Source organism: Schistocerca cancellata, chromosome 3 (assembly GCF_023864275.1).
Source record: "Schistocerca cancellata isolate TAMUIC-IGC-003103 chromosome 3, iqSchCanc2.1, whole genome shotgun sequence".
NCBI classification, from domain to species: domain Eukaryota; kingdom Metazoa; phylum Arthropoda; class Insecta; order Orthoptera; family Acrididae; genus Schistocerca; species Schistocerca cancellata.
This window is the reverse complement of record NC_064628.1, coordinates 380793065-380817308: the sequence shown is the minus strand read 5'-3', so window position 1 is coordinate 380817308 and position 24244 is coordinate 380793065. Positions and strand designations below refer to the sequence as shown.

Below are 24244 nucleotides of genomic sequence, written 5' to 3'. Positions count from 1 at the left end.
CTTTACTGTAGGATATTCTACCAGAAAAAGACACATTCTTTGCCCCATTTCTTTGACTGTCATAATTACATCTACATCTACATGGATACCCTGCAAAACACATTTAAGTGCCTGGCAGAGGGTTCATCAAACCACATTCACAATTCTCTATTATTCCAATCTCCTATAGTGTGTGGAAAGAATGAACAACTATATCTTTTCGTATGAACTCTGATTTCCCTTATTTTATCATTGTGAGAAGATTCTGTCCCAATGAAAAACACCTTTCTTTTAATGATGTTCAGCCCAAATCCTGTATCATTTCACTGACACTCTCTCCCATGTTTCATGATAATACAAAACATGCTGCCCTTCTATGAACTTTTTCTGATGTACTCTGTCAGTCCTATCTGGTAAGGATCCCACACTGCGTGGCAGTATTTTAAAATAGGACAGACAAGCATAGTGTAGGCAGTATCCTTAACAGATCTGTTACATTTTCTAAGTGTCCTGACAATAAAATGCAGTCTTTGGTTAGCCTTCCCAACAACTTTTTCTGTGTGTTCCTTCCAATTTAAGTTGTTCGTAATTGTAATTCCTAGGTATTTAGTTGAATTTACGGCCTTTATGTTTGACTGATTTATTGTTTAACTTGAATTTAACGGATTCCTTTTAGCACTTATGTGGATGACCTCACACTTTTCGTTATTTAGGGTCAACTGCCAATTTTCGCACCATTCAGATATCTTTTATAAATCGTTTGTCAGTTTGTTTTGATCTTCTGATGACTTTATTAGTTGATAAACAACAGAATCATCTGCAAACAACCTAAGGCAGGTGCTCAGATTGTCAACCACATTATTTATATAGATAAGGAACAGCAAAGGGCCTATAACACTACCTTGGAGAATGCCATAAATCACTTTTGTTTTACTCAATGACTTTCCATCAATTACTACCAACTGTGACCTCTCTGACAGGATGTAGCAAATCCAGTAACATAACTGAGACGATATTCCATAAGCACGCAATTTCACTATAAGCCGCTTGTGTGGTACAGTGTCAAAAGCCTTCTGGAAATCCAGAAATATGGAAATGACCGGAAATCCCTTGTCACTAGCTATCAACACTTAATGCAAATAAAGAGCTAGTTGTGTTTTCTAAACTCTTGTTGACTGTGTGCCCATAGACCATTCTCTTTGAGGTAATTCATAATGTTCGAACATAATATACGTTCCAGAATCCTGCTGCATATCGACGTAAATGATATGGGCCTGTAATTATGTGGATTACTCCTACTACCTTAATTTTGTTAATTTCTACAATATAATATAAATATTTGAAGAAATTAATAATCTTATGATTCTGTACATTGGTTATTTATATTTCAGGTTATAGAAGATGAACAGGCACAAAGAAACTGTCTGGAGGTTGGCACTCACTTAATAAAACAGCTTGCATTACTGAGAGATGAATTTGAATGTATTGGAGATGTGCGAGGCAAGGGATTAATGGTTGGTATTGAAATGGTGGCAGACAAGGACAAGAAAACTCCGATCTCGGCAAAACAATTCATGGAAATATGGGAGGACTGTAAAGACATGGGAGTACTGTTGGGGAGAGGTGGACTTTGTGGAAATGTAAGTAACTCAATACAATTATAGCTACATCACTTGAAGTAAATTTACCATGTATGTATTACAGAGATTATGTGTAGCTCATATCCTCAATGAGCTTTCTAGTATGGTAAAACAAGAACCTTATTGGTGACACATATGAAAAACAGGGGACAAGGAAGAGGAGTTAAAGAAAGAATGAGAACAGAGGTAAGAACAACCATTACTGTGAAGAATGCATAACATGACACTATCTAAGTGAGATGATAGTGTCAACATGCTTCTTTCATTTTATGAAAATTATTATACTAATTGCTGTCCTTCCATATGGTTAAATGATTTCCTTGATTTTTGAAATTAATTTAGTGATTTCTTACTCAAAGATATAATTTTAATTCTTGTATGAAATCACCAAATACTCTAATGTGATAGATGCCTAAAGGACAGTGTGTGGATGCAACAGGGAGATCAGCAACATCATTTTATGAGTAGTTGATACCCATGTTTCTGAAATTGCATCCATGAGAGAATGAGTTGATTTGCAGACATGCATAGTAACTTATGTTTAGGAGGTGTTTTTGGTATCTCATATCATTCTCTCGCAATCTCTCTTTTATGACAACTCTAGGGAATTGCAGTGTGGCATTAAGTAGGAACACCTTTCTCCTGATGCAAATATACTTCCTTCAAGCAATATCGTGATTCTGAACTTTTTATGTATGCTCATATGTGATAATAATATCACTGTGAAGACTTTGCTAAAAAAAGTGCAAGATTCACATAATATGTGGCTACATGTCATATCAGTAAACTAGCAACAGGACCATATTGCCAGCACAAAATCAGTACTTTGTCTCTGAATCAGAGCAGTTTGATGTAGCTGAGGAACTATTTTTATTAAGGCTGAATTGATCTGAATCTACTGCTCATTAGTAGTGACTGTTGGTAGATCACTTTCCAAATAACAATATCCAATAATATTTAACTGATGATATGACAGGTGACAGGTGACTGGGAAGGCTAGCAAAGATTCAGCAACTTTTGTTTTGTGCAGAATATTTGGGCAATAACTCTCATCTCATTGGGAATAATGGCAGGTATTTTCTTTAAGTGAGGAATCAGTTTTAAGCTTTTAGTTCCCTTCAGGCAGCAATATCCTGAAATCATTCCATTTCAGATCACCAATAATACCACATGGTGTCCATGTTGTACATTTGCTACAAAGCTTCAAAATAGGGTGGGAAGCGGCACCCAAGTAGCGTCTTGTAAAGGATTGTGCACTTGAAATCACACTCGCTTACAGGTTAGAAATTAGTTTTCAGACATGTGAATGCAAGTAACTTTTTTTGTTGAAGGGAGGGGAGATTATCAGTCTTCTGACTGAAGTGGCACACCATCATTTCCTCTCCTTTATCAACCTCTTCGTCTCACGGCAAAAATTATACCCAGCATAGTCAGTTATTTGTTGGGTTATAATCCAAGCCATGTCTTCTCATACAATTTTTGCGATCTCTCTCTCTCTCTCTCTCTCTCTCTCTCTCTCTCTCTCTCTCTCTCGCTCTCTAATACCATGGGAGTTATTCCCTTATGTTTTAGCACATGTCCTATGATCCTGTCCCTTCTTCTACTTATGTGTTTTCCACATATTCTTTTCCTCAACAATTCTGAAGAGAACCTCATCACCCACTTAATTTGAACCATTCATCCATAACCCTGCATCTCAAACACTTTGATGTTCTTTTCTGGTTTTCCCACAGTCTTCACTTCCACACAGTGCTCCAAGCCAGGCATACATCCTCAGAAATTTCTTTTTCAAATCAGGCCTATGTTTGCGATTAGAATAATTTTTTTGGTGAGGATTCTCTCTATTCATTTGTTAATCTGCTTCATATGCCCTCTTTCCTTTGTTCGACGTATATTACGAGGGCAGTTCAATAAGTAATGCAACACATTTTTTTTCTGAAACAGGGGTTGTTTTATTCAGCATTGAAATACACCAGGTTATTCCCCAATCTTTTAGCTACACAACACTATTTTTCAACGTAATCTCCATTCAATGCTACGGCCTTACGCCACCTTGAAATGAGGGCCTGTATGCCTGCACGGTACCATTCCACTGGTCGATGTCGGAGCCAACGTCGTACTGCATCAATAACTTCTTCATCATCCGCGTAGTGCCTCCCACGGATTGCGTCCTTCATTGGGCCAAACATATGGAAATCCGACGGTGCGAGATTGGGGCTGAAGGTTGCATGAGGAAGAACAGTCCACTGAAGTTTTGTGAGCTCCTCTCGGGTGCGAGGTCTTGTGTTGTCATGAAGAAGGAGAAGTTCGTTCTGATTTTTGTGCCTACGAACACGCTGAAGTCGTTTCTTCAATTTCTGAAGAGTAGCACAATACACTTCAGAGTTGGTCGTTTGACCATGGGGAAGGACTTTGAACAGAATAACCCCTTCAGCATCCCAGAAGACTGTAACCATGACTTTACCGGCTGACGGTATGGCTTTAAACTTTTTCTTGGTAGGGGAGTGGGTGTGGCGCCACTCCATTGATTGCCGTTTTGTTTCAGGTTCGAAGTGATGAACCCATGTTTCATCGCCTGTAACAATCTTTGACAAGAAATTGTCACCCTCAGCCACATGACGAGCAAGCAATTCCGCACAGATGGTTCTCCTTTGCTCTTTATGGTGTTCGGTTAGACAACGAGGGACCCAGCGGGAACAAACCTTTGAATATCCCAACTGGTGAACAATTGTGACAGCACTACCAACAGAGATGTCAAGTTGAGCACTGAGTTGTTTGATGGTGATCCGTCGATCACTCGAACGAGTGTGTTCGCACGCTCCGCCATTGCAGGAGTCACAGCTGTGCATGGCCGGCCCGCACGCGGGAGATCAGACAGTCTTGCTTGACCTTGCGGCGATGATGGCACACGCTTTGCCCAACGACGCACCGTGCTTTTGTCCACTGCCAGATCACCGTAGACATTCTGCAAGCGCCTATGAATATCTGAGATGCCCTGGTTTTCCGCCAAAAGAAACTCGATCACTGCCCGTTGTTTGCAACGCACATCCGTTACAGATGCCATTTTAACAGCTCCGTACAGCGCTGCCACCTGTCGGAAGTCAATGAAACTATACGAGACGAAGCGGGAATGTTTTAAAATATTCCACAAGAAATTTCAGGTTTTTTCAACCAAAATTTGCTTCCAAAGCAGGAGAATTCATTCACTTTATCTACAGTGTGGTCCCCAGTTTTAATTTTAAGTTTCTCACTAATCTCGTTTCTGCTGCTCCGCAAGGGTCAGACTTTATTTGATTTACTCTTGATCCATATTTTGCAGTCATTAGACTTTTCATTCCTGCAAATTTTCCTTTTCTTTTCAGAGAATAGTAATGTCATCAATGAATGCTATCATTGTTATTCTTTTGTCTTAAATTTTAATCTCACTTCACACACTCTTTTATTTTTTCATTGTTTTTTCAGTATTCAGGTTGAACATGTGGGTGGCAGGTTTAATTTGACAATGATTGTTGTTGGTGGTTCGCCATCTTTCTGACACAAGCCTGGCAAGTATTATTGTGGTCAGCCAGAAAGCGATGGAGAACATACTGACCTTAGTTTCCAGTCTGATAGAAATGTTTCTATTCTCCTTCTACTTAGGGGGATCAGAACTATGACTATAAATGAAGGAATAAAGCTCTAGTTCATACATATATTGAGTAAAGTATTTCACATACTACACTTTGAAAGTCACTATATTCACAGGGTGTATGCGACCCGAGACAACTGGGAGATCCGGGAAAGACATGGGAATTTTTTCACCCAGGAGAAAACCAGGAAAAACCCAGTAATTTTTTAGAATTCTGGGAATTTTTCATTGTTTTAGTTTTCAGTTAATTTTTTATAATTTTGACTGGTAAGAACCGATACTCTAACAAGGGATATTACTGTATCCCACTACCACAGATTAATACTGCAGCAACAAAACATGAATGAGAGAAAAAAACGTAAATTGCAAAGGAAATGCGCCATATATATAAAAAAAAAACAACACAGAGCTCATACAAGCGTCTGCCAACAGCAAAATGTGTGAAAGGCTTTAGGAAGACTATGTAATGCTTCATAACAACAAAATACCTCCGATGTGCGTGACATCACAACTGTTTGCATTAGATCCATTTAAGAAGTTACGAGTCGGCTCATGCGCATGCACATTTGAGTCGCATTTGAGTAGTACCTTCACCTGCTTCTGGCTACAGAAACATCGCTGTTGACTGTGTAAGCAGCAAACCGTGGTATCTGAACCAGGCGGAAATTTTGAGGGGTGTGGGGGGAATTCATATTCCTTAAGGAAGAAAACCTTGTGCCACCAAGCACCTAGCATCTAGCGCATGTTGGTCTATCGATTATTCAAATGATTTTGAAACACATCCCTGTTGGGTCTTGAAAATTTTTGAACGCATTCTAAGTTGATTTCTGAATGAATCATAAGTTGATTTTTGAATGCGTGCATAGTGTATGTGATGTCTCTGCCAGAGGAATCCTCGTTGCATCTAGAAATAAACTTTCCTGCAGACAAAAGGACGGGGGCTATAAGAGTTGATCAGAATAAAGCCAAATGGGTGAATGCTAACTGCTGTTTGTTTATGTGATTGATTGGGTATGTGAATGATCAGCATTGTTTTAATTACTAGCAAAGTCCATAGATTCTGACTACCAGAGTGGAAATAAGTGACTAACAGGAATAACAGGTAAGAAAGATTACATATTATCTTCTTGGTGCATCCAAGGAAATGAAATTTTGACAGAAAATTTTTGGTCAGATCGCTAAACTAGAAAGGGCAAGTTGTACAGTCCCCTGCTAGCAGCAGCTTAAGTTATATTGTGGAAGTAGCGCGTTGTACAAACGTGTAATAACACCTAACCGGAGAATAATTGCTGGATAACTAAACAGGTGATTTTGGTATGGTCGGTAGAGTTAACCGGAGAATGAGTTTTGACAATAGTAGGAATAGATATGGAATTAGTGATGAGAAGATTGTTAGAATGAGGAAGGAGAAGATACGGGGACATCACACAAATTATGAAAGACTATGACGATTCCAAATTTATCCAAAAATTTCGTACTACTGCTTTTCGATCTCATGCTTGAGAAACTGGAGCGTATGACTGAACTGTGAAACTATTACCTAACATAAAGCTTTCTGCTTGTAGTAGGTCAGATAGGCATTTGATATTGGTACTTCGCAAATTATATTCTGTCATATTATGAAATGACCATTATTACCAAAAGAGTTTCGCATATTTGGTGTGTGTTACAATTCCTGCAATATTAGAAAGGCCTATTTTCTTTTATCTAGCAGACAGTGACAAAACAGACATACTGTATTTACTCGAATCTAAGCCACACTCGAATCTAAGCTGCACCTGAAAAATGAGACTCGAAATAAAGCAAAAAAAAAATTCCCGAATCTAAGCCGCACCTGAAATTTGAGACTTGAAATTCAAGGGGAGAGAAAAGTTTTAGGCCGCACCTCCAAATTGAAACAAAGTTGGTCCATTGTAATATGAGACACAATTTAGGTCGAATGAATGACGGTACAGCTACATTAGTTTGGTTCGAGTTGTAAGCTTAGCAGTTAAGCTTTACCAGGTAGCCATTGCTATGCGTCAGGTGCCCTGTCCGTATTTATACGGGTGCCCTTCCTTTTTCACGTGCTTCGTCTGGTTTGAATTGATTGCTTATTTTTCTTTGATCTGATAAGTGCCGTTTTCTTTGTTATAGGTGTTTACGGCCTGTTGCCGCCCGCGGCATGGCTTGCTTTTGTGCGTGCTACATCTTACAATTTAAAAAAAGAGAGAGGAATCGTCTCATTAGCGAAACAATGGCAAGAGACTGCTATTTGTTGTTACTTACACTGCTGCTTTCTTTGATGATGATCAACAAGAACCAAATAATAGACTGCGTATGATAGAACATCTTCTGAGCAAGAGTCAGGCGAAAATGTTTCTCCATTTGAACATCTTTGCAGCCGCTTCTTTAGTACATCAAATTCTGCGCAGAAATTAGAGTCATCTTAGAATTAAAAATCTAGTCAGCTGCCATGGTTCATTTCTGATTGTATCACTATTAGACATAAGTATAATACGAATATAAGCATGACACAATACGTATATTCTTCCGCGTTTGCTGTTGTCTCACTCTACTTTCATAGTTTATTAGGCAAACGGGATTTAAATGAGATAGTAGCAAACACGAAAGAATACATGGCAAAATGTTAATATTCGTATTATTCTCATGGTGAAGAGAATACTGCATGTGAGTCACATTTCATCAGGTTCCTAGTAGCAACCATCTCTTCTCACAGGTAGGAAAAAATTCAGAAAGTAGAGTTGGCCATATTGACAAACATCCCAAAGAGTCTTGCCAGTTGAATTTTCATAGTACATTGAAATTCTGCTACATTCGAAGATGAACAAAACGGAATTTGTATTTACTTCGTTGGATAATGTATAAAAATGCAGTGGTCGAAACTTGGGGCGGAGAAAAAAAGCTCGTCTTCCACCTTTATTTTTAAATTTATTTACTGATGCAGAGGTTTTGGCGCCAGTATTTATCTTTGTGCCTACAAAGCATGCCTGTGTTGCTACATATATTAGACGGCAGAAGTTAGTTGTGGCGGCACATACCAACATTTTTCAGAACTTCCACTTGCTTTGCACTCGATTCTAAGCCGCAGGCGGCTTTTTGGATTACAAAAACCGGAAAAAAAAGTGCGGCTTAGATTCGAGTAAATACGGTAATCAGATCTAGAAACCACACCAGTCTTTGGTACTATTTGTATTAACAGCTTTTTCAGTATTAGACAACAACATTTCGATTTTTCATGTAACAAAACATTTGATGAATTTTGATGAAGCAACAGATTCTTTCACAGAAAGGAAAGCCCACCATGTAAAGCTGTAGCAAGATTAGAGAGAAAAAAATGCTAGGACCTAAGGATTCAAGAAATGTGTACTGTCTTGCTTGTCTCTTGTCTTTACTGGTTTTACACATCCTATATTTAATTTTATGTCACACAGAACAGCAAGTTATTAGCTAATATGCATTGAAGAATCCAAATTTTCTGAAGAGTTCTTGTTCTTCCGGTTACAAATAATCCCATCTAGTATTGCGAGGGATTCTTAAAAAAAGAGCAGGGCAGGATGTCAAACAGGCTGACTGGGAGCAGGAGAGGCACCACAGGACATTTTAATTTCCACTGCCCTGCTGGATCCATGGATGATGGCATCCATTACAAAATATACACATTTGAGTTCCACAATGCGAAACACAGTGATGTGTGGTAGAAGAATGCTGTGTGAAGAGGCGTGACACTGCACTTTGGCACACTTAAGACCAAATAACATGTCTTGCATTTCCTCGAAGTTATATGTTTTATGCGTCAGACTCTACGGAAAGATGTGCACTACAAAATGAACATATTTTTTAAAAGTAGTATTTTTTTTTTTTAATTTTTGGCATCCTACCTCAAACACTCAATGGAGGAGGTGGGGATATCATATATCTGGGACTGATGTGCAGAGGAGTCTCAAGTTATAGAGGGGGGTGGAGGTTGTCTCCATGTGATCCGTGTTTACATTTAGTGATTTTGCTGTTTCCTCTTTGTTTACTACTCTCACGTCAAATGAAAACAAAGTGATTTCTGTGGCTGGGAGCTATCAAGTGAATTAAAATACATTCACGCAATTACGGAAGGCTAAAATATGTTATTAGTTTCAGATTTTGTTTTATTTCCACCTTTATGACAGTCAAGCATTAATTGCCTTGAAGAATAATGAAGTTACTTTTGTCGCTTTGCTAAAGAAATTTGGCTTTTATCTATCTTTTCCACTGAGGCAGCCAATTTATTTGAAATGAAGTGTTTACCACACTAGTGGCTAGTTTCAACTGTTCGCTGCATTTCAAATGCACGTTTTCATCTTATAGTACGTATGGCATTATGCCATAATAAAGAACTCAACATGAGATAATACAGTACTGGTACTCCAAGAAAATTTACATCCCGAAAACCACTCTGATGAGCTTAATATCAGGTCGAGACCTACTTCGTTGGTAATCTGGACATACGAATGTGCAGTTTAAGGCAAATTATTCATTGCAGTATGGTTCACAAAATTCTGACACTCTTGGAGTATCCTCTGATGTCTTGTTTCTTTTATGACATAATGTAAGATCTTTTAATGTTTTACATGTACGGGCTTCCTACATCATCGCAGCTGCGCAAGTGCGAATTGTGGTTTGAAAAGTGTTATTTTCAAATTAAATTTCCTTTTACGCAAGATGAACTATGTGTGAGAATGTACGATGAATTTCTTAAATCACAGAGCGTTCGACTCTCATTTAAAAATCAACTCTTTGATGACAATCCATTTGGAAGAATTTCGAGCCCAGAACATCAGAGGTTTATGACGGTATTAAACATTTTACTAGCACACTTGTTTGATGTATTTTAAAGTGTAAAATATGCAAATAAAGATCAACATTATATGTGAAAGCTTAGCTTCTCTTGCAGCTTACTAATCTTAGAGACCATTACTATATCTGAAAGCTTTTCCTTTCTTGTAGCAACACTATGTATATTAACTTTTCCTATTTGTGTGTTCATGCTACTTAACAGTGATGTTACTATTGGCTGACTACATCATGTGTCCTATGCTCTGAATATCCGCTGTCATCGGCTGGCGAGATCACGTGACATGAACTACGACTGGTTTACAAAAGCACATCACAATCTCGATTTCAATGCTTCAGAGAGTAGCATGCGGTGTTTGGTGGAATGCAAATTTATACTTCCAAAATATGAAAATATGCAGCGTACATGTTGCTGCACATCAAAGAACTTTCCAAAACGTGTTTTTTTCCCCTGAGTTTCGTTTTCTTAAGTGCTGGGAAATCCTAAACCACTGTATAAAACCATAACCATTCAAATGATTCGTAAGTTTTACAGTTCCAAGGGAAAGTATACTGTCACTTAACATGGAAAAAATTATTTTCACCCGGGAGAAAGTGTATTTTTAACCATGAGGTCTGGGAAAAACCTGGGAATTTTCTTTCCTTGTCCACGTATACACCCTGAATTGAACCGACTGTAAATTTTTTAATCTTAAACAGCACTATTATCAGTTCAAAGGTGACCTCTATGGTACATTTCTGCCAAATAGTCCGTCGTCCTGACTACTAATACTCAAATAAATGTTCAAAATAAATGCCTGCCACAAAATTGGAAAGAACATTCACCACTTGCCACACGGATTTGTAATTATCACAGACGGCACACTAACAGTTACTTTAGCGAAATCTAAGCGATCCAGGATGGTGTACATCATCTGAGGCAGAGCGTAATCCAACGTTTAACAGACAGGGATGTTACAGTGGCTGAGTGGGAAGTGAACCTGTTTTCCCTGCCTCTTGGGCTGTATTTATATATGTGCCACAGCGGACAGCTGAGAACATCTGTTATCTGTCTTATGCACACTGAGCAGGCTCTGAACGACCACTTTCTCAGACACATATAATCTTTAATAACAAAGTTATGAATTAATTTAGAAACTTCTTAATTTTTGCGTGTATTCTGGTAGGTTGATTAAAAGCACAGAAAAAGTTTCAGCTCGCCTGGATAAAAACTTTGCCTTCTAGAATTTTTATAGTGGAACTAACAGTAGTTCGTTACCTCTGAACCATATCTTTACTAGAAATTGTATTGGATGTTATTACTATTGCTATTACAGTTCTAAAATTTGGTATAGCTCTGTTATTTAGTAGGTTTTATCATATGCTGAAACCAAAATATTCTGTCATTAAAATTACGGGTACTTAATCTACTGCAAATGGATATATTTTAGTTACAAATTTGGTTTTCATTAAATTACTCAAAAACTATAAGAGGTAGCTTAAAGCGGTCTCTTAGTTATTATTTTTAGGATGAAATGAAACAAATTTTTACATTTATAATTCCAATATTTAGCACCCTTAATTTTTCTTAAAACATGTGGATTCTTGTTGTAATTTTCATTCTTTTACTTTGAAACTTGCACCACTTATTTCTTACCTCCATAGGCACTTTCTGACCAAATTCTGGCCTTCTAGCTTTATTATTTAGCGCAACTTATTTTTTTCTTAAAACTGCATTTTTACGAAAACTATCAGTTTAATTACATTAAGACTTGATATTTAGAACATTATTACAATAAAATATATGTTGACAAAGTTTTAATATAAAATTTTGACTTAAAATTTTACAGTTAATTATGGTGCAATACTTGTGCACTACACACATATGCGTTAAGGTGACATGGCACTTCTAGCAGTGAACTGGGGTATGTCCTGGCACACTCGTTCGCCTCTGTATCACTCGCACAATACAGTGCTTGTTGCACTTCAAACAGATGTGGACGGACGTGTGAAGCTGGCCATTGGACAGGTGAAGGTCAACATCAAGGAAAGTGGCATGGGATTTGGAGTAGGACCAGGTGAATCTGATGGAACCAAAGGAGTTGAGGTTGGAGAGGAAATTCTGGAGTTCTTCACTGTGAGTCCAGATCATGAAGATGTCATCAATAAGTCTGTACCAAACTTTGGGTTGGCAGGCCTGGGTAACCAAGAAGGCTTCCTCTAAGCGACCCATGAATAGGTTGGCGTACGAGGGGGCCATCCTGGTACCCATGGCTGTTCCCTTTAATTGTTGGTATGTCTGGTTTTCAAAAGTGAAGAAGTTGTGGGTCAGGATGAAGCTGGCTAAGGTAATGAGGAAAGAGGTTTTAGGTAGGGTGGCAGGTGATCGGCGTGAAAGGAAGTGCTCCATCGCAGCGAGGCCCTGGACGTGCGGGATATTTGTGTATAAGGAAGTAGCATCAATGGTTACAAGGATGGTTTCTGGGGGTAACGGATTGGGTAAGGATTCCAGGCGTTCGAGAAAGTGGTTGGTGTCTTTGATGAAGGATGGCAGACTGCATGTAATGGGTTGAAGGTGCTGATCTACGTAGGCAGAGATACGTTCTGTGGGGGCTTGGTAACCAGCTACAATGGGGCGGCCGGGATGATTGGGTTTGTGAATTTTAGGAAGAAGGTAGAAGGTAGGGGTGCAGGGTGTCGGTGGGGTCAGGAGGTTGATGGAGTCAGGTGAAAGGTTTTGTAGGGGGCCTAAGGTTCTGAGGATTCCTTGAAGCTCTGCCTGGACATCAAGAATGGGATTACCTTGGCAAACTTTGTATGTGGTGTTGTCTGAAAGCTGACGCAGTCCCTCAGCCACATACTCCCGACGATCAAGTACCACGGTCGTGGAACCCTTGTCCGCCGGAAGAATGACGATGGACCGGTCAGCCTTCACATCACGGATAGCCTGGGCTTCAGCAGTGGTGATGTTGGGAGTAGGATTAAGGTTTTTTAAGAAGGATTGAGAGGCAAGGCTGGAAGTCAGAAATTCCTGGAAGGTTTGGAGAGGGTGATTTTGAGGAAGAGGAGGTGGGTCCCGCTGTGACGGAGGACGGAACTGTTCCAGGCAGGGTTCAATTTGGATAGTGTCTTGGGGAGTTGGATCATTAGGGGTAGGATTAGGATCATTTTTCTTCGTGGCAAAGTGATACTTCCAGCAGAGAGTACGAGTGTAGGACAGTAAATCTTTGACGAGGGCTGTTTGGTTGAATCTGGGAGTGGGGCTGAAGGTGAGGCCTTTGGATAGGACAGAGGTTTCGGATTGGGAGAGAGGTTTGGAGGAAAGGTTAACTACTGAATTCGGGTGTTGTGGCGCCAGATTGTGTTGATCGGAATTTTGAGGTTTTGGAGGGAGTGGAGCTGGAAGTGGGAGATTGAGTAGATGGGAGAGACTGGGTTTGTGTGCAATGAGAGGTGGTTGAGGTTTGCTGGAAAGGTTGTGAAGGGTGAGTGAGTTGCCTTTCCGGAGGTGGGAAACCAGGAGATTGGATAGTTTTTTAAGGTGGAGGGTGGCATGCTGTTCTAATTTGCGGTTGGCCTGTAGGAGGATGCTCTGAATAGCCGGTGTGGATGTGGGAGAGGAAAGATTGAGGACTTTTATTAAGGATAGGAGTTGACGGGTGTGTTCATTGGCGGAGTTGATGTGTAGGTGAAGGATTAGGTGGGTGAGGGCAATGGATTGTTCAGTTTGGAACTGGTATAGGGACTGATGGAAAGAAGGGTTGCAGCCAGAGATGGGAACTTTAAGTGTGAGGCCTTTGGGGGTTATGCCAAATGTCAGACAAGCCTGAGAAAATAAAATATGTGAGCGTAATCTGGCTAGGGTGAAAGCATGTTTGCGGAGGGAATGTAAATAAAACTTAATGGGGTCGTTGTGGGGGTGTTGTGAGGGTGACATGGTATTAGAAGGTGGAAAGTTTAACATGAGGTTGAAATGAAAGAGAAAGATAGAAATATATGGGGATAGATAACTAGAAGCAATTGGAGATCTGGTATGAAAAAAGGCGAAAAAGTGTTGGTTAAGTTGATCCTGTGGTGAACTTGGGTTGGTAGACAGTGATGTGCACAAAGAAAGATGATGAGACTTACCAAACAAAAGCGCTGGCAGGTCGGTAGACACACAAACAAACACAAACATACACACAAAATTCTAGCTTTCGCAACCAACGGTTGCCTCGTCAGGAAAGAGGGAAGGAGAAGGAAAGACAAAAGGATATGGGTTTCAAGGGAGAGGGTAAGGAGTCATTCCAATCCCGGGAGCGGAAAGACTTACCTTAGGGGGAAAAAAGGGCAGGTATACACTCGCGCACACACACACATATCCATCCGCATATACACAGACACAAGCAGACATTTGTAAAGGCAAAGAGTTTGGGCCCAAACTATATATATCCTTCCCTTCCCTTGTTTATTTCTGTGTTTGAGCTCCATCTCTAATTGTTTTGTTTTCATCAGGCTCTCCCTCTTCCCCTTCCCCTTTCCCTATGCCTCTCTTGCCCTTCTCCTCTGCATCTCCCCCCTTTCTCCTCTGCTTCTTCACCTTTCCCTGTGCCTCTCCCCTTCCGCTTTGACTCCCCTCCCCCCACCTCCACAGTATATCACACTGGGCATTTTGGACATGTTCCTGGATATGTATAATGAATTCAAGTAGATTTTTATTAATTGGTTCATGTGGTTATTTTCAGGTTCTGCGCATGCAGCCACCAATGTGTATTACCAAAGCAGATGCAGATTTTACTGTTGATGTTATTCGAAGGGTTCTTCTGAAACAAAGACTGAAAAACAAAAAGACCCAAGATAGACATAAATGATGTCTATTTCTTTGGTACAATAACTTATTTTAAAGGCAGTTTATCTGCAATGGCATGATACAGATGAAATTTTTCTGAAACTGCAATGTATTATGGGAAGAATCATATATTTAAAATGTGTAACTCTTTCCATGGCTGTTGATCATAAGAGCTTAATTAACATTAAATTAAACTTCAGATTCTATTTAAATATTTAAGCATAGATGAAATGGTAATAGCACTCTCAAAGCCAAGGTCTCTTTTCCAGAAGAAGGAAAAAAACAGAAGTGCTGAAAGTTTAACAGTGATGGAATTGGAAGTGAGACCTACACCTCAAGAGTTCACTAAGTTCACATTGCAAAACAGAATTTTGAACAGCAAGGAGTGAAGTACTCTGAAAACAAGACGAAAAGTGGAGAAAAATATGGATAACATGACATGACATTTTTCGTTCTCTTAAATTATTCTTCGGTCTTGTGAGAAAAGGTGCTTTCAGTTGAATTAGGCTTGAGACTGGTCATTAGGCATGTCTTTTTTTAACTTTACCAAAAGGAATATTTTCAGAATTGTGATCATTGTTACATTTTCAAGATAATTTTAGTAGCTACCTTTTATTTTGTTTTATTATAAGGATCCTGTCAACAGAATTCAAAATAAGAAGCTAGGAGAACACTGTGCTACTTGTTTTTCAATTTCTTAAATTCAAATTAGTCATTAGCCAAAGTATACATTTATATTTACTCAATTTTTCAATCCTAAAAGATGTAAATAAATTAATTTCTTGAGAGCTTATGTTTTGTACTTGTTTGAAGTGGTGCCCCATCTTTTGTACCTTGAACTAGTCAAGCAGTGTCAACTAGAATCAAACCCTTTTTCCTCAGGAGGATTGTGCCACATCATATTCTGTGAACAAGTAAAACTCTTTGTGCATGAGAAGACTGCCCAGTTTTGCAGTTATTTACTACCATTTTACCTACAGACTTTTTCAGCTATAAAATCAGGAGTTACACCTCTTACAACTTGATTCTCAGTATTATCAGGTACAGTGCCAAAGTTTATTTCTCTGGGAATTACATAAATGTTTCTGGAACAATGAGTGCATTTGTTGGTATTGTATGCATGACACCCAGTGGAGAGTAGAATGAATCCACACTTGCGGGGGAAATACAATTTTATCATGCATAACATGGAACAGAGTAACAGGCAGCACATACAAATACCGTATTTACTCGAATCTAAGCTGCACTCGAATCTAAGCTGCACCTGAAAAATGAGACTCAAAATCAAGAAAAAAAATTTTCCCGAGTCTAAGCCGCATCTGAAATTTGAGACTCGAAATTCAAGGGGAGAGAAAAGTTTTAGGCCACACCTCCAAATCGAAACAAAGTTGGTCCATTGTAATATGAGACACAATTTAGTTCGAATGAATGACGATACAGCTACAGTAGGTTCGAGTCGTAAGCTTAGCAGTTAAGCTTTACTAGGTAGCCATTGCTATGCGTCACGCGCTCCGTCCGTATTTATACGGGTACCTTCCCTTTTTCACGTGCTTCATCTGGTTTGAATCAATTGCTTATTTTGCTTTGATCTGGTAGTGCCGTTCTCTTTGTTATAGGTGTTTACATCACTCTAAGCTGAAAATGCATTACTGTACTGTGTCACGAGTTGTTTGTCGCATTCTGATCATGAGTGTTTACGGCCTGTACCCGCTCACGGAATGGCTTGTTTTCGTACGCGCTACCGCCGCTTACAATAAAAAAAGAGAGGAATCGATTCATAGCAAAACAATGGCAAGAGACTGCTATTTGTTGTTACTTACACTGCTGCTTTCTTTGATAATTATCAACAAGAACCAAATAATAGACTGCTTTTGATAGAAGGCGTTCTGAACGAGAATTTAGCGAAAATTTTTCTCTGTTTGAAAATATTTGCAGACGCCTCTTTAGTACATTAAATTCTGCACAGAAATTAGAGTCATCTTAGATTTAAAAATCGAGTCAATTGCCGTGCTTCATTTCTGACTGTATCACTATTAGGCATAAGAATAATACGAATATAAACGCGACATGATATGTATATTCTTCCGCGTTTGTTGTTGTCTCACCCTAGTTTCGTAGTTTATTAGGCAGACAGTATTTAAATGAGATAGCAGCAAACACGAAAGAATACACAGCAAAATATTTATATTCGTATTATTCTTATGGTGAAGAGAATACTGTATGTGATTCACAATCCATAAAAGTTTGTATTAGCAACCATCTCTTCTCACAGGTAGGAAAAAATTCAGAACGTAGGGTTGGCCATATTGACAAAACATCCCAGTCTTGCCAATCGGATTTTCGTAGTACATTCAACATTGAAATGCTGCTACATTCGAAGATGAACAATACAGAATTTGTATTTACTTCGTGGATAATGTATAAAATGCAGTGGTCGAAACTCGGGGCGGAGAAGAAGGCTCATCTTCCACCCATTTTTTTTTTTTTAATTTATTTAGTGACGCGGAGGTTTTGGCGCTAATATTTATCTTTGTGCCGGCAAAGCATGCCTATGCAGCGCTACATATATTCGACGGCAGAAGTCAGTTTTGGCGGCACCTACCAACATTTTTCAGAACTTCCACTTACTTTGCACTTGATTCTAAGCCGCAGGCGGTTTTTTGGATTACAAAAACCGGAAAAAAAGTGCGGCTTAGATTCGAGTAAATACGATAAGCAATATGGTCACTGATTAAGTTAGTCAAAGAATGTAGCTCGAAGAATGGATGGCTGTCAATGGTGTAGCTGTCGACAGTCACCACAGAACCCATCCCCCATTTCCCTGGTGGTGCAGAACACAGGGGAGAGTGAGCATGGTAGATAGATTGGGCAACAGTACGAGAATACAGTCGGTAAGAACCTAATAGCAATGTGACCAGTCACACTGTGCCTGGCCCCAGGGGGAGGCACTACTGGACCATTTCTTGTGGAGAGTAATGGCTCGATACTGATGGAGGAGATGATATAGTCTTGTAGCCAGTGTGACAGGTGAACTTGGTAACCTGCACAGGACAAGGGAATCAGCTGATCCTGAGAGGGTTGCTGGTTAATGGAAATGGAGATTTTGTCATCATTGGCAACAGTGGGAAGCTGGTAGGAACAGCGTTGGGTGACACAGCAGGTGGTCAGGACATCAAGAGAGCACAGGGGTGTGTAAAGCATTGTGGAGGGAGAGATCCTCTAAGCAATATGGCAAAATGTTGAACAAGGAAGTGACTGTGCTGGTAGGGGTGATGGGTGGTGACTTATTAGAAGACACCAGAGAAGGAAACACTTCACTTCACTTGTGGCACTTATAGTAGTTGGCACAAGCAGAGGGGGTGGGAGGGTGGGGTGGTTGTAGAAATCTGTGGGGGGCTGCAGTCCTAGGCATTCTGAGGAGTTGGCAGTTGTGAGAAGTTCCCTTGGGGTGGTGGGTGAGGGCAGTTAACCGTGTTGAGTGAAACAGTTTGGTATTCAGTTTGCAGATAAATGTCCATAGTATTGTCAGTCTAGAGGAGCATTCTCTGAGTGGTCCCAAGTACGGGGCTGCGAGGCCGTGCAAACAGTCACCATGGAGCATAACAAACTCAAGCTGGTGGAGGTCTTTGTGTAAGAATTTGTGAGGCCTGGAGTGGAGGCATGAGAAGTTGAGGTCAGCTTTGAAAGCAGTGTTGACACCAAGTAATATCCAAGGTAGTGTTTCGGCCCAGGACCAGGCATGGCACATCAGGGCAGCTTTCAAGGTTGTGGTGCCAATGCTCGACCAACCCGTTACCTTGAGCTGTGATGCAAAATTTGTTGGCACTGCAGAAAGTACACAACTTGGAAAAGAGAAAAGACTTGAACTGTCTGCCCTGATCAGTTGTGATGGAGGAGGAATAGCCGAAACAAGAGAGCCAGGTATTGATGAAGGCTAATTCAACTGAATCAGACAACGTCTTCATAAGAGTTACTTCTTCCACCCATCTGCTGGCATGGTAAAATGGTCAATCATTGAGAGAAAGTACTTAAATCTATCAGACAGATGGGGGGGGGGGGGGGGGGGGGGAGCTGAGGACCGATGAGATTGAGATGGATATGGCAGAACCTGCTTTTTGTGATCTCGAAATGCCCTAGAAAAGTTCAGCCATGACAGCTAACTTGACTGCACTGGCAAGGTAAACACAATTGAGCCTAAGTGTGACTGTCTCTTTGGATTAAAAGCCAGACAAAATGCTCAGTTAACAGGCAAGTGGTAGTCAAGATAGTGGGGTGTGCAAACTCATGTAAGGCTGAAAAAAACCTTAAATTGAAGAGACACAGGGACAACCAAACAGGGTGTACCTGTAGATGTCACACATCTACCAGTAAAGTAGATCCGGGAAGATGACATGGTTCAATGATCAAAGATGAAGAGGTCTCATATAATAAGTCATGGATGTCTGGGTCCTGCACCTGCAGGAGAGTCAGATCATTTATGTTGAGAGGGGAGGAATAAGAGTGCACATGGGACAGATAGTCAGCCATGATGCTGTTGGTGTCCCTAATGTACCAATGTAGCAGACGTCGGTGTTATATTGTCAGATAAGGTCCATGGTCCATGTGCAGGAAACGATGTGTGTGTGTGTGTGGGGGGGGGGGGGGGGGGGGGGGATGATGGCCGTGTGTTTATGGATGTCACCTGCTAGGAGCCAGTGGTTGGTAAAAGCTGACCGTGACCTTTCGCCTCTCTATGTCCTCACAGAAGTAATGGACAGCCTCATAGATAGCTAACAGTTCTCTATAAATACCAACCGTTTGAACTGTGAGAAACAAAATTCTTTGGAAAAGAAATGAAATAGTTGTGAGGTGTCACCAACATAATATTGCAGAACAGTGCTGATCAAAGATTCACTCATGTCCTTAGTGATGGAGTTGCGAGCTTACATGATTGGGTGCATGGGAGTGATGGCGTAAGTAAAAGCTGTCTTGAAGTCACTGAATGGATGTGTCATGCTCTCTGACTATTGTAACTTGCATATGCGGGAGAGTTTTACCCAAGAGGACATCTTTCAGGGGAGCCTGAAGAGAAGCAACATGAGGATTATGACGCCGGAAAAAGTTCACCATGCCAAGGAATCATCTGATCATGATATGTTTCAGGTAGAGGCAGTTCATTAATGAAAGTAACGTGGTCCAACATCAGACTGACTCTGTCAGGGGTGACCATGTGGTCAAGGAAGGTATGCTATGGTGTCAAAGTTGTGACTTGTCATGGTTGATATCTACACTGTCATCCAAAGGAATTTTAAACAGCTGGTATAAGTGTCGTTCCTGCTCCTCAGTGGAGTTGGAAGAGATGAGGATATTGTCTCAGTAAGCATAGCATAATGGTATTGAAAACAATATCCACATGAGACACACAGCTCGGCAGGTGCAGAAAGGGGGACAGAGGGGGGGGGGGGGGAGGTGATCCATGCAGAGACAATGCCAAAAGCCATTTGAAAACACAATTGCAAATGGTCTGAGCACTCTATAGAACAGTGGAAATCCAAGTCCTTGAGGTGAAGTGAATGTAGATCCGTAGTTGCCAGAGAAAGTAGCGAATGGTGTCAGGAGTCAGCAACATTGTGTGGCATTTGTGCCATGATGGCACTGCCTCACAAAGGTTAAGTTCATACACTGGCATGTTCGATGGCAAGACCAGATGATTTTGTGGCTGCACCTGCTCAGAGGAACACAGTTGTGTCACAAGCATTATATCTGGTGCAAACCGTGTCATTGGAATATTAGTATTAAGTTGGTCCATTGTTTGTAACTGTTTATGCTGATGGCTCACAAAGAGAAATGACACAGAAAAGTGACATAATGAAATCAACCAAAAAACAGTGTCACCATTGTGGATATTCATGCATTACATCCGGTGGGGAGTAGGATGAATCCACACTTAGTGCATTTTTATTACATATAACATGGATCAGAATGACAGAAAGCACATACATGGAAGCAACATGGCCACCAACTAAGTTAGTCAAAGAAGCTAGCTCGAAGAATGGGAGGCTACCAACAGTGTGGCTGTTGATAGTTGTCATACATTTGTTATCTGAACTAATGGCATTAATATAAAGTCAGAAAAAAGACACAATCATAAGCAAGGTAATTATTAACTAAAATGTTAGATTTAGGCAAGAGAATTAACATGCTGTCTAACTCATGAAGGAGGTAAAACACAAACTTACAAATGGGTAATATATAAATCAAAAGCCCCTTTTCACTAATTGAAAAACACCTGAAATCAATGGTAGTGATTTAGTCATATTGTCTCAAGAAAATCCCAATAAGGCCTCTGGCAATATTGAGTCCCATATCCATGGAAAAGTGTAGACCACTCTGATTTGTATGGATGGTAAAAGAACATATGTGAAGAGCTCAGAGCTATATCACTAATGTCTGTCTTTTGCACAGAATATACTTTAAGCTTGGACATATTGACATTCCTAATAGGAAAAGAGCTTCTTCCAAGATCCATCATGGTTTCATGAAACACCAATTGTGTGATGAGCAGCATCAACAAATAGCAGAAGCCTGGAATCCTCAAAAGGTGCACACAAAATAGAGAGAAAACTTTCCAGCTTTCAGAGTAATTCCTTTCTTGAGTTAAAGTGCACACACATATGCATGTGTCAGCTGGGATGCACAATGCTGTGACGGTAGTTCAGCAGTGGACTAGGTGTGATGGGGCAGGTAGAGGGAGTGAGACATGGGAGGCAGGAAGGGACGTTCAGGGTGGGTAGCTGGTAGTTCAGTGGGAGGCAGCTGGGTTTCCTGCTAGGAATGCAGGAGGGAGGGGTGGAAAGTGTACGGACTAGGTATGTGATGCAAGTGTGGCACACAATGAAGTTGATGTGGAGATGCAAATTAGGAGAGGATGATGGGACAGAGACAGAGGAAAGTGTTGCATGGAGGGTGTGGGGGCAGTGGGTTAATGGAGATTGAAGCCAGGAGGGTAACAGGGGCAAAGGATGTTTTGCAAGGATAGCGCCCATCTTCATAGTTCAAAAAAGCTGGTGGTGGAGGGAAGGATCCAGATGGGCTGGGTTATGAAGCAACCCTGAAATGAGGGACATCATATCCAAAATTCTTCCCACTACTCTTAAATTGGTATACCACTGCCTACACATCATCATATTCCATCCCCATGCCATTCTTACTCCCAATCCCACGCCACAGGGCTCATATCCGTGTGTATGCCAAGGTGCAAGAGCTGCCCAGTCCACACACCCACTACTTCCTGCTCCAGTCTGGTCACAGACTTATCCTGTGCAGTCAGAGGCCGAACCACCTGTGAAAGCAGCCATGTGATTCACCAATTTGGCTGCACAGCTTTTTATGTCACATGGAAACCAACCAGCTGTCTGCCAGTATGAATGGCCACTGTAAAATTGTGGCCAAAAACAAAGTTGACTACCAAGTGGCACAACATGCTGCTGAGCACAGCATGTCTGATTTCAATGGCTGGCTTCACAACCTGGACCATCTGCATCTTTCCCTCCACCATCAGCTTTTCTGAAATGTGCAGATAGGATTTGTACTCACAACACATCTTTCACTCTTGTCACCTTCCTGGCTTCAATCTCCATTAATCCACTGTGTCTCCACACTCCTCCCAAGAGCTTCTTGCATCACATACCTAGCCTGTACACCTGCCACCCGATCCTCCCACATTCCAAGCCAGAATACTTTCTGCCTCTCACTGAGCTGCTAACTACCAATCCCCAAGCTATCTTCCTGCCTCCTGCCTCTTTCTCCTTCTTCCCACCCCACCCGACACAACCTCCATCCCACCCTAATCGACCTGCAACTGTGTGTGTTTGGACACGCAAAAATGTGTGTGTGTGTCTGTCTGACTTCTAGCCCAAGAAAGGATTGATTCTGAAATGTAGCAAATCTTATTTCTCTTTTGTATGTGCCTTTCGACGACTCGAGGCTCCTGCTGTTCGGTGAGTTTTCCCCCTTCCTCCTAAATTATCTGCACAGAAAAGTAAGTAGCACTGTCTGCCTAATTTCTAAAAGGCATTTTACACTACAACACTATTGACTGATAACAACACAATGATATGAAGTACCTTCTAAAATACGTGTCTGTCTTGAAGAATTTTTGATTGATAAAATTCAGTACATCATATTTGATGGTGAAAGCGTGAAAGTAGCACAATTAACATTTGGTGTGCACCAAGGAAGCATAGCATTATCACTAATGTTCTTTTTCAAATAGGTTCAGATTGTTTGCCAACAGCTGTAACATATTAAGAAAAGCTGTAAAATAAAGCAAAAGTGTGCATATCATGTCTGTAATTGACAGATCAGGCACCAAAAGCAAATCAACATGGAATATCGTTAAAAGAGGGACATGGAAAGAAGACTTCGATGATATTATTTTTGCTAAAGAGAATTATAAAATACATTATATGTATAACAGATTTTGAATAATTTCTTTTTAAAACCAGGGGAGAAAGTCAGTTTGAGAAGTTTAGAAGTGAAAGTAAAACAGTACTCTGCAAATAAATATAGAAGGGATTTTGTGCAATGAAAATCTTTTTACACGTTGGGATGTTGAAGTTGAATGTTACTATTAATTCAGCCCAAACATCCATGATAGTAGGAAACTTGTTCCCTGCTACAGCTAATTAAAACAGGGGGAGGGGGGGGGGGGTACTTTGCACACTGTTTAAAAACTCTAAGTACACTTGACAGTGTGGCACAAGAACAGAAATGTGGCAGCGTGATAAGAAATAACGAATAACATTAATTAACAGTATGTTACAAAACTTTGCTCAACTTCTGGGTGACATTTTGGTGCATGGCACTTGATACAATAAAATCTAAATAACTTTGCTGTCTCTTGGCAGTCTGTGATATTGGTGTTATGACTGAAAGTAATTATGCAGACACTCATTTGAGTGTTCTGTTTCTCTGTAAATGGAAATTTCTAAGTTGGAATGTAGTCCTCAAAATGGAAGTGTGCTCCATAGTGTAATTGCAGCAACTGTCTGAACGGGCTGCAAAGATTTCCAGCTCTGCCACTACTACATGGAAGCAGCGTAGTCTCCAGTTGACAGCACCCTCTTTGGCAGCTGATTTGTGAGTGCCACCTGGGGGATGCTCTATTTAAAGGGCAGGTTGATACTCCCCATGCACAAAGAGTATGTGAGTGAGTAATTTTAAGATAAGCTGATTTGCAAGATTTTGTGCATGGTGGTGTAGCATTTACAGGAACCAAAGGATAAGAAATGGTGGAAATGATTGAATCACAGCTACATTAACACAATGCAAATTTATTAATAATCTCACAGTTTTAACAGTTTACAACCTGTGCTCTTTACA

The 24244-nt window shown here is 40.5% G+C and overlaps 1 protein-coding gene across 4 annotated transcripts in view; it reads left to right on the top strand.

The window, feature by feature from the left end:
• The window catches only part of LOC126175080 (alanine--glyoxylate aminotransferase 2, mitochondrial-like), a 149652-nt gene extending 133834 nt beyond the window's left edge, over positions 1-15818 (top strand). For all 4 annotated transcript variants that reach the window (XM_049921609.1, XM_049921610.1, XM_049921612.1 and 1 more), the window contains exons 9-10: positions 1371-1619; positions 14778-15818. In XM_049921609.1, coding sequence (XP_049777566.1) covers positions 1371-1619; positions 14778-14903 — 375 coding nt within the window. In that variant the 3' untranslated portion in view covers positions 14904-15818. The remainder of the gene's footprint in view (positions 1-1370; positions 1620-14777) is intronic.
• The last annotated feature ends 8426 nt before the right edge of the window (positions 15819-24244 follow it).